General features: G+C 44.6%; 1 protein-coding gene across 8 annotated transcripts in view; it reads left to right on the plus strand.

Annotated features, from left to right (window-relative positions):
• LOC138834718 (putative serine protease 47) overlaps nucleotides 1-17,336 on the plus strand; it is a 50,283-nt gene that overhangs the window by 32,261 nt on the left and 686 nt on the right. For 6 of the 8 annotated variants that reach the window (XM_070033360.1, XM_070033364.1, XM_070033359.1 and 3 more), the window contains one exon: nucleotides 14,366-14,529. In XM_070033360.1, coding sequence (XP_069889461.1) covers nucleotides 14,366-14,529 — 164 coding nt within the window. Of the gene's footprint in view, nucleotides 1-8,410; nucleotides 8,701-9,720; nucleotides 9,884-10,898; nucleotides 11,177-14,365; nucleotides 14,530-17,336 lie in introns of those variants that run through there. The other 2 variants (XM_070033368.1, XM_070033365.1) reach the window with 2 other exon arrangements.

Here is a 17,336-nt window from a genome sequence, read left to right on the forward strand (position 1 = left end):
TGAGCTACTTGTGCCCCAGCTTTCAGTTTATATTTGTTTTGTGACTTGAGCTTAGGCCTTGCTTTTGCTTAGCTTGTAAGTGTGTGCAGTCCTGGGGCTTGAAGTCAAGGTCTTGGCACTGTCCTTGAGTTTTTGTGCTTAAGGCTAGTGATCTACCACTTGAGCCACAGTTCAGTTTCCAGCTTTTTGGGTATTTAATTGGAGATGAGCATCTTATAGACTTTCCTGCCCAGGCTGGCTTTGAACCTTGATCCTAAGATCTCAGCCTCTTGAGTACCTAGGATTATAGGTATGAGTCACTGGCCCTACTTGGTTTTTTTTTTTTTTTTTTTTTTTTGCCGGTGTGGGGCCTGAACTCTGGACTGGGCGCTGTCCCTCAGCTCTTCAGCTCTTCAGCTCGAGGCGAGCTCTCTACCACTTGAGTCACAGCGCCACTTCTGGCTTTTTCTGCATATGTGGTGCTGAGGAATTGAACCCAGGGCCTCATGCATGCAAGGCAAGCACTCTACCACTGAGCCACCTTCCCAGCCCCTATTTTTTTTTTAATTGGTCAAATCGGTCATGGGACTTGAACTCTGGGCCTAGGAGTTGTCCCTCAGCTCAAGGCTAGTGCTCTACCACTTGAGCCACAGCACCACTTCGGTTTTCTGGTGGTTTATTGGAGATAAGAGTCTCACGGACTTTCCTGCTTGGGCTGGCTTTAAACCATGATCCTCAGGTCTCAGCTTCTTGAGTAGCTAGGATTACAGCTCTGAGCCACTAGTGCCCAGCAACAATCTTTCATTATAGGTATTATTATCTCCACCTTGAATCAAAGACTTTCTAAGTCCAGCATCACTCAAATACACAATTGTTAGAGAAGCCTAGAGTGGAACTCTTCTTATAGACTCAACAATCTATGCTTTTTTTTTTTGGTCTGGTTGTGGGACCTGAACTCTGGGCCTGGGCTCTGTTCCTCAGCTCTTTAGCTTAAGGCTAGCGTTCTACCACTTAAGCCACAGTGGTATTTCTGGCTTTTTCTGCTTATGTGCTACTGCTTATGAGGAACTGAACCCAGGACCTCATGCATGCAAAGCAAGCACTCTGCCACTGAGCCACCTTCCCAGCCCAATCTATGCTTTCTTACATAGATTAGTATATCCAACTTATTTTCAATATCAACTTTATTTATTCATACTATTCAGACTATAGAAAAATAATTGAAATTATATCAGTGACAAAAGAACAGGGTTAAGGCAAATATAACATTTTTGTTGTTGGTAGTGGTAGTGGTAGGGCTTGAACTCTGGGCCTGAGCACTGTCCCTCAGCTCTTCAGCGCAAGGTAAGCACTCTACCACTTGAGCTACAGCGCCACTTCCAGTTTTCTAGTGGTTTATTGGAGATAAAAGTTTCACAGACTTTCCTGCCCAGGCTGGCTTTTTTTTGGGGGGGTCCAGTCGTGGGGCCTGAATTCTGGGCCTGGGCACTGTCCTTCAGCTCTTCAACTCAAGGCTAGCGCCTCAGGCATGCAAGGCAAGCGCTGTACCACAGAGCCACCTTCCCAGCTCCCCCAGGCTGGCTTTGAACCACGATCCTCAGATCTCAGCCTCCTGAGTAGTAGGATTACAGGCGTGAGCCACTGGTGCCGGGCTAAATACAACATTTTATCATCAATATTCAAAAGATCATAAAAGCAGCTAAGCTTTATTATTCTCCCAAGGAAAGCTTGTAAGAAAAGAATGTATACACCGCATATTACCACTTCCAGGTGTAAAGAAATGAGGTCATCAGGAAAAATCAACACATAGTCTCTGTTGTAAGAGGTATCAGTAGGCATTATTTTGTAGGCATTCTATTTGTGTCTTCAGTTCGTCTTTTTTTTTTTTTTTCTTTTATGACATGTCCTTGTTGCTTATACTGCTTTTTGGGGGGTTATGTAGAAGTAATAGAAGACTCAGATGTTCTCTTAAGTTGAAATGTTCAGATAAGCTCCTTGCCTGCAGTGGCCATGAATCAGTTACCAGAATGGTGTTGAAGGAAAATAACCACTTGTCTTGTGAAGCTTCAACAAAAACTTCTTCAAGGCTGCCTTTTCTTTATCGATCTCTCTGACTCGGAGATTTAAAGCTTTCTGGAGTTTTTGAATGTAAAGCTTGGCCCTCTTTTCCTCTGCGACGTTGTTCACGAGAGCTCTTCGCATATACACCGGCTCTCCTGATTTCTGTGTTCTGTAACCCATTCCACCCATTTCAAACCGTGGCTGAGGACGTCTAAGATAGAACAGTGAAGCTACCTGTAAGTTTCTCTGGAAAATGATTCGATAGTGGTTTAGAATATTAAACTCACAGCACCATGGGAACAGAGCCTCACAGAAAGAATCTCAGATCTAAGTGACATCAGTGATGTACTTAGCTCTGAAACCTTTGAATTTGACTGTTCCAAAGAAGATTTAAGTTTGGCAAGGAGCTATTCTTAGTTTAGGAATATAACAAGTTTTCCTCAAAGATTTTAGGACTACTTTTTCTCTACTGATCTCTCTGAACCTGGAGTACAGTGATAGCCCAGGGTGGCTGCCAGATACCCAATAATATCCTGTGCTTCTCCTTACATTGCATAGTAAGTGCTCACAATAGGACAAGAATGATAATGGGGGTGATTTATTCATTCCCTTGGCTATTTAACTGAAGTTACTGAAGGAGATTGCCTTTGCTTAGACTTTTTTTTTTTTTTTTTTTTTTTTGCTGGTCTTGGGGCTTGAACTCAGGGCCTGGGTGCTGTCCATGATCTTCTTTTGCTCAAGGTATGCACTCTACCACTTGAGCCACAGCACCACTTCTGCCTTTTTTCTGTTTATGGGTTACTGAGGAATCAAACCCAGGGCTTCATGCATACGAGGCAAGTACTCTACCACTAAGCCACATTCCCAACCAGCAAAATTGCTGGACTGGAGGTGTGGCTCAAGTGATAAAGTTATGAGTTCACACACACATACAGCCCTATAGCTCTGACATTGTAGACATAGATAATTGAAAAATTCAGGACTGGGAATGTGGCTTGCCTAGCATGCATGAGGCCCTGGGATCCATCCCTCAGTATTGCATAAACAGAAAACACTGGAAGTAGTGCTGTAGCTCAAGCACCTAGAGGGCTTGCCTTGAGCAAAAAAAGCTCAGGGACAGCACCCAGGCCCTGAGTTCAAGCCCCAGGATAGGCAAAAAAAAAAAAAATCAGATGTAAATAATAGGCATTTTACCCTAATTAGTGAGAGTCAGTGGTTGAGGTGGTTCTAACGGACAGAACTCCTGTCCCTTCTGGACAGACTCATAACAGAGCCCTTTGGGGCTATTACTCCGACCCCTCAAACAGGCACTGTAAACAGTTCCCCTGTCCATGGAGAAGCAAGAGCAAGACCCCACGAAGGGAAATCCCACAGCTGAGCCCAGAGCCTGTGGGGTTGTGCGGGGAGGGCTGTGCTAAGTCACACATGGATGGTGCAGGGCAGGAATGAGGCCAGGGGTGGAAGTCAGGTCACTTTTGACACACACTCAACTGGGCAGAAAGAATTTTACCCAATAGCAGTTTACTGCGTAGTACTGTGTGAAAATATAACAAAAAAAGGCATGCCCTCCCAAATCATCCTCTGTTGTCACCTTGGAACAGATACCATGACAGGGTTTTACAGGATTTGCTCCTGTCCCTGAGGTCTAAACACAATGGGCAGTCCTCATGTCACTGTGAGACACATGCTGGGGCTGAGGTTTAGGTATAAGAGAAGGGACCACAGACTCTCCCTAGGCATCAGAAGACTTGTTGCTGCCCTGAGCGTGGATAGGAAAGATGTCTGCATTTGGTTCACAGGCAGTTTATTTGTAAGGCTTCAGAATACTTATTACTTATGGCAACATATTATGCCATTCACTAGCCAAAGCCCTTTACACATACTCTAATCTTCACAGCCCCAGGAATTAGCAGAGTTACTCCAGTTTCAAAGAGAAGCCCAGGATCAGATGTTAGCAAAGCTTGCTCAGAGTCACAGAGCTGACACAGGCTCAGGGGTTCCAACCAGCAGCCTGGCTCCTTAGTCTGCATGTTCCCCTGGCCCAGGCTGCACCTTAAGGAACCTGTCAGCCACTGGGAAGTCCTGAGGCAGGAAAACACTTTAGAATCCTCTCCTCCACATGACATTACAGTGATTCATGGACACAGGGTCCAAAGGAAAGGCTCATCCTAAGTGGACCACTACAGTAACTGCTGTCAGCTGGGCCCTGTCTCCTTGCTGGAAGCATACCCATTGTTCGCTCCATGTTCCTGAAATGGGCCTAGGATTGTTTACCTGGGCTCCCTCCAGCCATATCTACACCACAGCTGATGACATTCTGGGGTATTTTCACATGAGACCTTAGGCATCTTTACAAACACTAATTCTAATCCTGGAGGAGACTTGTTTCCCAGCAAGTGAATGAGTAAGGTTTAGCTGGTATGAAGAATCTAGACCACTGAGCGCCAGGCTAATACCCCTGAATTAATTCCCTGCTATTTGCATTTGCAGGTGAGTTTTCACAGAGAGGAAACGAAGCTGTGTTGTGTTATACAGGGTATTAGTTTTTTGTTAGTATAATAAAAGTACTTGAGAGGAATAGCTTGAAAGGACATTTATTTTAGTCCACGGATTCCCAGGTTTCAATCCATGGTCACATCCCCATTGCTTTTGGGCTTCATGAGGCAGTACATCATCACGGACAAGATGTAATGGAAGATTCCTTGCACCTTATGGTGGCCAAAGAGTAGACAAAAGGGAGCTGTACCTTAAAAAAAAATCCCAGCCATGTGCTGGTGGCTTATGCCTGTCATGCTAGCTACTCCAGAAGCTCTGATCTGAGGATCACAGTTCAAAGCCAGCTCGGGCAGGAAAGTCTGTGAGACTCTTATCTCCAGTTAGCATCAGAAAACTAGAAGTGGAGTCTGGCTCAAAGTGGTAGAGCATTAGCCTTGAGCAAAAGAGGCCAGGGACAGTGAGTTCAGGCCTTGAGTTCAAGCCCTATGACCGTCAGATAAAAACACCAAACACCTAGTTGCCTTCCTCTAGACCCCACTTCTAAAAAGGTCCTACCCTGGTTCCACCAGGGAGACACAGCCATTAACAAACAATCATCTTAAAGAGGCCCTTGTGATCAAAATCAAAACACTCCACCATAGCCCCCAAAAGCTCATGTGTGTCGCACATCACCAAATATATTGAAACCATTGCCAAAACTTCCCAATTTCTTAACAGTTCCACCACTGCTCAAAATTCCAAGTGTTAAGTCTGAGACTCAAAGCAAATGCTTATGAAATCATGCTCTGAATTAAACTACTTTTTTCTATTCTGTCTCAGTTTACAACTACAGCTTTATCCTAGCATCTTGCTCTGTGCCTTAATGACTAACTTTGGATTAGTTAAAAACACTAACCTGGGGCTGGGAAGGTGGCTCAGTGGTAGAGCCCTTGCCTTGCATGCATGAGGCCCTGGGTTCGATTCCTCAGCACCACATAAGCAAAAAGAAAAAAGCCAGAAGTGGCGCTATGGCTCAAGTGGTAGAGCGCTAGCCTTGAGCTGAAGAGCCCAGGCCCCGAGTTCAGGCCCCACGACCGGACCCCCCAAATGAATTACTGGCTGTCTTCACTGGTAGAAAAAGGGAAGCTTTTGCAGTTACATTAGGTTTGACTCTGGAAAAATGAAAAAGAAAGTTATATTAGATACTTCTTACATGTATGCATCTATCAGTACTGGGGCTTGAATTTGCGACCTTGTGTTCTTCCTTAGCTTTTTTCACTCAAGGCTGGTGCTCTACCACTTGAGCTATACCTCCACTTCTGGCTTTTTGATGGTTACTTGGAAGTAAGAGTTTCCAAGATTTGTCTGCCCTGGTTGGCCCCACACTTCCTGAATTGCTAAGATTATAGGAGTGAGCCACCAGGGCCCAACTAAGCCTCAGTTTTCCATGATGATAACATTGGTTCAGTACTACTGTCATAGATGGTCTGAATGATACCACTCCCCAAGGGAGTAGATGCATGTTCTATAGGCTTTCAATAGCCAAACCATGGAGACTGCCCTTTCCAGAAAGCTGAGCCTGAGGAGTCAGCAGCACCTGGTGGTTCTCAGGAGTTTTGCAAAACAGGATCTCCTGGCAAAAACCACAAACGGCCTCATAACTGCTACCCATCATGCAGACATCACACCCATAAAAGTTCTTTTTCCCACAGCCTCTGTCCATTAGGGCCAGCCATCCTGACATCTATTCTATATGCCAGGACCACACAGTTGTTAAAGATAGATCTACCTTGCACAGTACAGATGCTTCTGAATTCATCTCTGTAAAGAAGATCCAGAAGTCAACAATTATGAGGACTCATTGGTCATAGAGAATTACCCGAGGTCAACATACATACCCAAAGGGCATATAGCCGTGATGCTCCAATAACATTTCAGGCAGATGGTCAGTACCTTTGCATAACTGACTCTGGATGCTGACATGGCAGCCTCATTCTCCCTGTTCATTTTCTATTTCAAAAACCCTGGTACCACTGCACAAATCCAGATGGAAAACAACTTTTTTTTTTTTTGGGGGGGGGTCCGGTAGTGGGGCCTGAACTCTGGGCCTGGGTGCTGTCCCTCAGCTCTTCAGCTCAAGGCTAGCGCTCTACCACTTGAGCCACAGCGCCACTTCCGGCTTTTTTCTTTTTGCTTATGTGGTGCTGAAGAATCGAACCCAGGGCCTCATGCATGCAAGGCAAGCGCTCTATCACTGAGCCACCTTCCCAGCCCGGAATACAACTCCTTTACTGCTAATAATTTAATTTATTTAAATAATTTAAATTTAAATAATAATTTAATAATTTATTTTATTTTATTTAATAGAGTTTATTTTCACTACTCTTATGTTTGGCTCTGTTTCTAATCAATACATGAAACCTACAAAACATGGCTAAAACCATTAAAGAAGTTGCAAATAAATAAAGACGCATTCTGTATAATAGACTGGAAGACTAAACATGGTAAAATAGTCATTCCTCCCAGATATATGTAGTCATAATGCAACTTTTATCAAATACCAACAGAAATTATTTTTTTATCGAAGTAGACAAACATTCTAAAAATTACATCAGATGGTAAAGGAAAAGTAATGTTAGCCAAATGGTGAGCTAGGAAGCTTGAAATTCTTGCTTTCTCATAGGAACACTGATAAAAACAAACAAGATTTCCAGTAACCAAGTAATTGAGTCCAATCCAGAAGCCATCTTCAAAGATTTGTAGTACACAGCTGTCTTTGAAGTGGCAGTCAGCTCAAAGTTGAGATGTAGCTCTATCACTTGAGCCATGCTTACAGAACTGGGTAGCATCTGACAGTGTTTAATAGTTTGGTTTCACTGGGGGACTCAAAGGAAAAGTTTATGAAGTGAACGAGAAAGCAAAACAACTGACAAGTTATACAGTTGCGTTAGACAATTCAGAGGAAAAGTCTCTATGTAAATTTTTGTTTTGTTTTGTTTTGTTTTTTGGGGGAGGGGGGTCTGGTAGTGGGCCTGAATCTGGGCCTGGGTGCTGTCCCTCAGCTCTTCAGCTCAAGGCTAGCGCTCTACCACCTGAGCCACAGCACCGCTTCCAGCTTTTTTTTTTCTTTTTGCTTATGTGGTGCTGGGGAGTCGAACCCAGGGCCTCAAGCATGCAAGGCAAGCGCTTTACCACTGAGCCACCTTCCGAGCCCCTCTCTGTAAGTTATTAGGAGTTGGTTGACAGTTTTTCATTGGTTAGGGTTGCGTTCATTTCCCTTTAAATTGATTAGTTACAAGAAAATTTGATTTTTAAGTGCGCCAAACAAATTCTGCTCCATTTGATTTTTTTCTTTAAGAATGGTATTTAAAAGATCACCAGACTTCAAGGTTTATAGACTAGTGGGTTGAAACAAACAAGCAAACATAAAAAACCCCACAAACAAATCCCAGCAGGATCCCACACTTAAATTCAGGATATTACAAAGAAGGGGGTGTGCCTTTGGTATTTAGGACCTTGCTTCCCAAAATTCAATAATGATTTTACTGAATACCCAAAGTCTGAGAGTCTGTCAGTCTCATTAAATGTTTGTAATACTATTTTCATTTTCCTGATGAACAGTGTCCCTCTCGCTCTGTGTGTCTGTGTGTCTGTGTGCCTGTGTACATGCTAGGGATTAAACCTAAGTACTTGGCACTCTCCTACTGTGATGACCTTTTTCATATCCTTTCCCAGTTTGCTGGCCTTCTCATGGATTTGTGGAAGCATTGGGTCAGGTTGGGATCCGAGGCTGGGGGGCAGGGGTGCTCTGGGCTCAGTCAGTTGGAGTCTGTTGTGGGGGGGAATTGAGGGCGGGGCCAGGGAGGGAAGGCCGGTTTCAACTTGAGGTCAAGGGCTGTCTTAGCAGGGTTCAAGGCAGGGCCAGCCCCTGGTCAGGGCAGGATCAGGTCCGGGTAGGGTCAGGGTTTGGGATGGGCCCAGGAATTGTGATGACCTGCAGTGGGCCTCTGCTCTGGCCTCTGCCACTTTTACTGCTGCCCCTGACCCCAGAGACCACCCCCACTATGCTGCCTAGTGACCCAGGCTCTTCGAAGGCTCTGCAGGCTCAGCAGAGAAACCAGGGGTCACCAGAGGGCTGGGGGTCCCTGGCCCGTGGGCCCCAGGGCTCTGAGGGCTGGGCTCAAGGTTGGTTTGTGGGCAGGGCAGGGTGGTGGGGAACTGGCTGGGGCCAGTGCCAAATCTCACCCATATCTCCCGGCCCTTACCTCTGAGCCAGGCAGCCTCAGTGTGGGCATTGACCAAGGTGGGCCAGGTTCCCCCACTGGGTGAGAATATACTCCAGGGCCTGGTATGGGGTTGGGTAAATGTCCAACGTCTGCCCAGCCCTTGGGTGGGATGGAAGGGCGGAGAAACAGACTGTAGTTGGATCAGGAGAGGACAGGGAGTAGCAGAAGCTGCTTCTGAACCTAGAAATTTCAGGTCTAAGGACTGAGAAGTGTAGGCCTGGGAACAAAGTACTCTTCGAGGTCTGGGCCAACTTCTCCCCTTTCAGATGTGTCTTAGAACCCAAATTGTCTCCCTTTCTTTTAGAAACAAAGTATCTTGAGGCCTTAAATTTAAACTCTAGGTGGGGAAAGACAAGGAAGGTGGGAGGGAGTGGAAAAGAAAGAAAAAGAACAAGAGAAAGGAAGAGACAGAGAAAGAGAATTCTGTAGCAGGAGACACTTGCCTCAAGTGACACTGAGTCCTGTTTGTCAGGTTTTCTCCCTGGATATTGGGATGAAATGGAGTGGCCATATCCATTTAGAGGCCACTTCTTGAGCAAGTAACATTAGTGACCTGTGAGTCCATCAGTTCTTTGATCTGAAAAGTAGACATAGAAGTGTGTTACATGAGGGAATATCATCACAAGGCCTCAATCCCAGCCCACCTGCCCTTGGCAGGCCCACCTTAGGATGGGCTGCTATGGCTGCTACCCATTGACCTTTGCCCCTTGGTCCCCAGACCCTTGTGCTCTCATTCCCATATAGCTTGCTGATGTTTTTTGGTCACCCAGTCCCCCTGGCAGTGGGCGGTATAGGTCAGACCACTTGTACTTTGGCTTTGGTCTACCAAACTGTGAAATGGTGTAGAGAGCCTTGATAGGGTGATAGTCTGGGACACAGAATGGTCTGTCTCTAACAAGTAGATGGGATGTCTTCACAGTGTGTGGGAAGCCCAGGGTGATGGGAAAGGTGTTTGGAGGCCAGGATGCAGTGACTGGGCAGTGGCCATGGCAAGCCAGCCTGCTCTTCCGGAGCCAGCACTTCTGTGGCGCTGTCCTCATTGAAGCCCAGTGGCTGGTTTCTGCAGCCCACTGCTTTCTCAAGTGAGCTCTTCCCTGGGACCTTTAAAAAGGGGCTGGCAAGGGAAGAAGATGCAACAGTAGAACAGAAAGAAAGGGATAGAGGATCATATGCCTTTTCCTCTTGAGCTTCGCCCTGGGCAGTCTTCTCTCACTAAACACACATCAATCCTTCTTTCACTCACAGTCCCTCTACCTGAATTACTCCTATGGACCCAGTGCGTCCTTTATATGCCCAGATCCTCAATCATCCTTCACTATCAGGGAGGCTCCTGTTCCCTGTGTCTGTTACCCACAGCACAGATGTGTTCTGTGACCATTGATAGCACTTGGCATTTGTCTTGGCTGCCTGCAGGTTTCTCTTCACCATTCCCTGTTTTCCAGTGAATCACAATCTAACTAGCCAAGTGATTTTTTTTTTTTTTTTTTTTTTTTTTGCTAGTTCTGGTGCTTGAATTCAGGGCCTGGGCACTGTCCCTGAGCTTCTTTTTCTCAAGGTTTGTACTCTACTATTTGATTTTTTTTTTTTTTTTTTGAGTCTGGTCGTGGGGCCTGATCTCTGGGCCTGGGCGCTGTCCCTCAGCTCTTCAGCTCAAGGCTAGCGCTCTACCACTTGAGCCACAGTGCCACTTCTGGCTTTTTTCTTTTTGCTTATGTGGTGCTGAGGAATCGAACCCAGGGCCTCAGAGGCATGCAAGGCAAGCGCTCTACCACTGAGCCATCTTCCCAGCCCTGCACTCTACTATTTGAGCCACAGGACCACTTCTGGCTTTTTCTGAGTAGTTTCTTGGAGATAAGAGTCCCACAGACATTCCTGCCCAGCCTGTCTTCCAACCCATGATCCTTAGATCTCAACCTCGTTAGTAGCTAGGATTACAGGCGTAAGCCATGAATGCCTGCTTCAAGTGATTATTTTTGGATCACTTTTATAAATTTGGATGCCTGGGAAGAGCTGTGGGAAGCATCGGGCTGCCCCACACTCAGATTGTGGTGATAATGGACTCTGTCTTGATAATAGGCTCTGTCCTGCCTCTTCCAGCAAATCTCACACTCCAGAGGACTATCGGGTTCTGCTGGGAAACACCCAACTGTATCAGCAGACCCAGCACACCCAAAATATGTCAGTGAGCCGGATTATCATCCATCCAGAATTTGAGAAGCTTCATCCCTTCGGGAATGACATTGCCATGCTGCAGCTACACCAGTCTGTGAAGTTCACATCTTATGTTGTTCCAGTCTGCCTCCCACCCACAGACTTACAGCTGCCCAAACACATGGCCTGTTGGATAACTGGCTGGGGCAGGCTTTCGGAGGACAGTAAGGAGCATGGGAGAGATGGGAGGGGAAGGGGGAGGAGGCTGGAGAGACCGGGAGGAGAAGAAGCATGTGAGAAAGAAGGGAGAAGTCGCTCAACCAGGAAGAGGTCCAGGCTGATTTCCACAGTCATTGTCCATGGCTTCATTTCCATGTCTGAACAGGAGGACTGGGCCTGGCCTGGGCCCTTCTAGTTTTGTTCTTTTTTAAATTGTGATTATAAAAGTGATGTACAGAAGCCTGGTAATGAGTACATTTCTTTTGGGACCCTTTCCTTTGCCCTCTCATACTTTTCCCCTCCTGTCCCCACCCACAAATTGTATAGTTCATTTTCAATGTAGTGTCTAGTGAGTGCCACTGCTGTGTTTGTTCATCCTTTGTCCCTCCATTTCTGTGCCCTCCTCCTTTACCCTCCCAAAGATAGATAAACTAACAAGACAGAAAGAAAAGAATACAAAAATAATAACAGAGGGGAAAAGACCCTCTTCTTTCCTTTTCCTGAAATTCATTTTAATAAATATTATTTTTATATGATCAGATGCACATAGCTATTGTGCCTTTGTGTTCCTCTCCTAAGAGTATCGGTCTTACTGTTTGTGAATGTCTAGAGTCCTATATAATTCATCATGTCCTGGTGTATTTTAGATCTAGCTTTCACATATGAGAAAATATGTGTTATTTGTCTTTCTGAGCTTCACTTACCTCACTTCACATGATTTGTTCTAAGGCCCTTTTAGGTTTATGAAAGAATATTCTGTCTTGTCAGGTAAAACCAACTAATAGAGAAAACCTTTCGTTTTTATGCCAGTTCTGAGGCTTGAAACTCAAAGCCTGGGTTCTGTCCTCAAGCACATTTTTCCTTGTTAAGGCTGGCACTCTGCTACTAGAGCCACAACTTCACTTCTTGACTTTTGATAGTTACTTAGAAATAAGAGTCTCGTGGGCTTTCTTACCTGGCCTGGCTTCTAAACATGGTCCTCAGATCTCAGCCTTCTGAGTAGCTAGGATTATAGGCATGAGCCACTGGCCTTGAGTTTTGTTTTACAGAGTTTTGAAAGTAGAGAAATTTAGGCATACTTTTACCCAGGGATACTTTTTTTTGGGGGGGGGGGGAGGTTCTGGTTGTGGGGCCTGAACTCTGGGCCTGGGCGGTGTCCCTCAGTTCTTCAGCTCAAGGTTAGCGCTCTACCACTTGAGCCACAGCGCCACTTCCGACTTTTTTCTTTTTGTTTTTGTGGTGCTGAGGAATGGAACCCAGGGCCTCATGCATGCAAGGCAAGTGCTCTACCACTGAGCCACCTTCCCAGCCCCAGGTATACTTATTTTAAAGAAAGGATTGTTTATGACTTGGAGAGCAAACTTATAACTTAATGTTAATGGAGAAAGAAGATGGATTTGTAATTATTTGTAAGAATGTAGTTTGGGACATTGTTTCTTAAAGGGGATATAATATGTGTGTGTGTGTGTGTGTGTGTGTGTGTGTGTGTGTGTGTGTGTGTGTGTGTGTGTGTGTGTGTGTGTGTGTGTGTGTGTGCATATTGATAGAATATGTCTTCATTGACTCAGGATCTGCTAGCATTCCTAGTCCTTATCCATTAAGTGTCAAGAACTCTTTCTAACAGTATTTTGGCTAATGTTAAGTATATATACCTACAAACACACAAACTGCTTCATTCTTGGTGATAGAGATCATGTCTTTTCTTTTTTAATATCCATTTAATTGAGCAAAAAGGGAAAACAAGATGGGCGCCCGTGGCTCATGCCTGTAATCCTACCTTCACAGGAGGCTGAGATCCGAGGATCGGGTTCAAAGCCAGCCTGGGCAGGAAAGGCCATGAAACTCTTATCTCCAATAAATCACCAGAAAACCAGAAGTGGCATTGTAGCTCAAGTGGTAGAGTGTTTGCCTTGAGCTAAAGAGCTGAGGGACAGCGCCTGGGGGGGGGGGCGGGGAGGGGAGACAAAAATCTTGATTACCCTGAGATGAGCTGCACACATCACATAGCTTCCTTCATGTCTTGTTTTAACAACATAGCAACCTGTGCCCCAGGGCCTAGTACGCTGCACATACAACAGTATTACTTTAAGACACAAACAACATAACCTCTCTGTTTAGTATATTCTAATTTCTTCTCACTTTGGCTTGTCATAAAATTCAAACTCCCACCATGACTATAAGGCCTTGCACGATGTGGGTACCCTGCTTCCTATCTGCCTCATTTCCTGCATCCCTCCTCACATATCCCATCCAAGTTACCCAGCCACCTTAAGGCCACTTGAAGATGCCCAGGCCATTTCCACCCCTGCCTCACTCATTCTTTCCAGTCTTTGTATGGCTACTTTCATCTTGACATGTACAACTCATTTCATTTTCTGAGGAGTTTTACTTAGTCATGTAAGCTAAAATAGGCAACCTCTACTACCATGTCTTTGTGTTTTATTTCCTTCATACTACCTTAGTAAATTTACTGTTTCTGCAATCAAGTATGTTCTCTTGTATTGATAATGTCTAAAAGCACAAAGATAAATGAATAGCTAGTGATCTGGTGTCTGAATAGATGAATAGACGGGAGGGGGCTTTAGGAAGATGGAAGGGAAAATGGGTGGATGGATGCATGTAAAGGTGGGTGATGGATTGTTGGCCAGAAAAAAGGGAAGATTGGCTGTGAAGAAGGAAGGAGAGAGGTATATGGAGAGATGGATGATGTGGTTGGCTGAATTAGATGGAGGGATGAGGGTGTGTGTGTAGGTGAATGGATCGCATGAGTGAGTGGATGTGTTATCATAGCAGAGGGAGGGGGAAGAGGGATATATGGGGATATTGGTGAAAAGGGTGAGTGGATAGAAGGATGAGTATGAGAAAATGGGTGGATGGATGGAAGAAAGTGGAAATGACCATCTAATGGTGGGTCAGGGAATGGTTGCTGAATGCCATTGAGTGGGTTATAAAGTAGTAGTAGAAGTATAGTCTGTTGCTGTGAGCCTGAGGAAATGTGGGAAGGTTTGAGAAAAGGAGAAAAACTTCTCAGGATGAGCTAGAAGACAGAAGCAGATTATAAAGTTCAGCTATTTTGAGAAACACTCATGTTTAGGGGTAGCAGTGAATATCACAGAGTGTGGGATCAGAGTAGCCTGGGCTTCCTTGGGCTCAGCCATGGAGACATTTCACTGACCTCCTGCTTATTTTCACAGTGAAACTGTTACCACCCTTCTCACTCCAGGAGGCCAAAGTGAACCTGGTTGAGAATAAACTCTGTAATACCTTATATGGGCAAGTATCTGGCAATGACAAGAGCTATGTGCATGAAGAGATGCTGTGTGCAGGGGACTTCTCAACAGGAAGGTCCATCTGCCGAGTGAGTAAAACTGGTTTTTGTTCTTCTTGTGCCTATTCTCTGGGCCTCAGTTTACCCAGAGGACCTAGGTTCACCTTTGCTTTCCTTGTGGATACACCTGGACTTCCTGTATTCTTCACTCTCTGTTTTCCCTAAGTTCCATTCCACAGTAGTATCTCCCGCCCCCCACCCCCTGCCAGATTAGCCTCTTCTTCAGCCATTGGAAGAACCCTCATACTGCATCCCTTTGGTGCAATTGGATCAGAACATATAAGAACATACAGGTGGGGCTGGGAAGGTGGCTCAGTGGTAGAGCGCTTGCCTTGCATGCCTAAGGCCCTGGGTTCAATTCCTCAGCACCACATAAGCAAAAAGAAAAAAGCCAGAAGTGGCGCTATGACTCAAGTGGTAGAGCGCTAGCCTTGAGCTGAAGAGCTGAGGGACAGCGCCCAGGCCCAGAGTTCAGGCCCCACAACCGGACCCAAAAAAAAAAAAAAAAAAAAAAAAGAACATACAGGTGTACAGTTGATTGAACTTTCCCATATTAACATATTGCCAGCTTTCTTATGTCCTCTTCTCATCTCAAATGCCCAAGGGTAACCATTACCTTTCCATTTAAACTTGAAATGATTCTGATTTTCTGTATGTAGGAATTACAGTTGGTTCTCACATCTTAATATTTCATTGTGAGGTTCAGTTTGTTCATTCTCATTGTTCCAGAGCTAATTTCTCTGCCTACTGGCCTCAATGCTTACAGTTCCTATCCAGAACTTGACTTCTCTGTGGAAAGGCAGAGGCTATGAAAGTTTCATGATGCAGGTGATCTGAACTTAGGACGTTCAGCCCTGCCCAGCAATTGATATTTGCAGGGATGCAGTGTCTGGGTACAAGACTCAGTGCTTTCAGACTGAGCCTCAACATTTCCTTCGTGTTGGGGGTGGGCTGAGGTAGAGAGGCTGTAGTTGAGAGGATTTGGGCTAAGGCCTCACAGTCAATACTTCTGGCTGGGAGACGGCCCTGGATACCGAACACTAAGCTGGCTATATAGACTAAGTTCTTTGTTACTATCTGATCCCCAAGAACAGAACTCCCTCCTCACCCTACAAGGGAAGGCCTGTGATCACAGGGCCCTTCCCTGCCAGAGCTCCTAGATGCTTGAACTCATCTGTGGGACTATATCTGACCTCCCTCTACTTGACTCACCACTGTGAAAGTATCTCAAGACTCCCTGAGCTACTAGTCTTCCTTGTGATCAGGCTCCCAGAGTATCTCAGTTTCAAACTATAGGTTTTTCTCTCAGATTGCACCTTGCTCTCACCCTCCAAGGTAGGTGACATGACAGAACATTTCTTCACCAAATCGATCCCTTTACACTGGAGTAGTAATTCTCACCAAATCCTGCACTGAGTTTAAGGCTTATGGGAGTTCCAGGATTATCTTGTAGCTGGAATTCTGTTTGTGAGCAGGACCATCCCTTTACCTTATAATGGTGTCTTCAGCTTTCCCTCCCCATAATGGGAAATCAGAACAGAAATGATGGCTACTTTTTCCTTTTGCCTGTTTCTCTATTCTTTTTTCTGTCCCACCACCAAGTTTTGTGATTCCAAGTACTCTTCTCTCTTTCTTCAGAGTATGTAGTTAGTGTCTTCTGTGTTACCTGACTCTTCTCATTTGTAGAATCAAAATGGTAGACCCTTCTAATTTACACTATTGCCCTGATTCTTAGAATGTCTGTTTTACTTTTTGCCTGTATATAGTTGGATGAAGGGGTTTCAATTCAACCAGTTAATAAGTACAATACATCTTTTTTATACATTTTTATTGCAAAATTACTGTACAGAAGGGCTACAGTTATATGAGTAAAGTAATGAGTATATTTTTTTTGAGCATTGTTGCCCCCTCCTTTGTTTTTCCCCTACCATAAAATCCCTCCCCACCTCTCCAACTCCTCCTTCCCCCCCACAAAGTTGTAAAGTTTGTTTTCAACATAGTGTCTTGTACATCTCATTGTTAAATGGGTCAACCTGTATCCTTATTTCAGCATTTTGTTATTTCCCTTCCTCTCCCCAAATTAGAAAAATGTATATATAAGATGCAGGGCACCAGGATCAAATACAGTGAAAACAGGGGTTATACGATGGGGGAGGAACATACCAAAGAATTGCAGCATTATTTAGCATAGCTAAGATATGGAACCAGGTGCCCCTCAGTAGATAAGATAAATGGATCAAGAAAATGTATGCGTGCATATATATATATATATATATATATATATATATATATATATGAATTCTATACCTCAATCAGAAAGAATGACATCGCCCCATTTATTAGGAAATGGAAAGACTTGGAAAAAATTATATTAAGTGAAGTAAGCCAGACCCAAAGAAACATAAGTCCCGAGGTTTCCCTTATTTGCAATAACTAGTATAAGTTTAGGACAAGCAGAAAAGGTAAAAAGCTACGTACATATACCATATAAGATGATGTTAAGAAATGAACCCCAAGATAGGGACACAAATGTTTTTTTCTTACTTGCTATTGTTTTTAACATATTTATACAGTATAATACATCTTGATCAATGTCATTCCTTCCATTGTGCTCTTCTAACATTCCCAATCCCACTCAAACCCTCAATTTATATGGTTCCATATTAACACATGTAAATTGAATATAATGACTATATTCACCCACCCTTCTCTCTGCATTCATTTACTCTACCTCCTCTTGACCTCCTCACCTGACAAGACATGTTTCAGCTTCCTGGCATTCATTTTGTTAAACTGTTCATTAGCTATCCCTTGTTTTTACTTCCAACACAGATAAG

This window comes from Dipodomys merriami, unplaced genomic scaffold (genome assembly GCF_024711535.1).
Source record: "Dipodomys merriami isolate MVZ:Mamm:240054 unplaced genomic scaffold, mDipMer1.0.p SCAF_22, whole genome shotgun sequence".
Classification (NCBI taxonomy): domain Eukaryota; kingdom Metazoa; phylum Chordata; class Mammalia; order Rodentia; family Heteromyidae; genus Dipodomys; species Dipodomys merriami.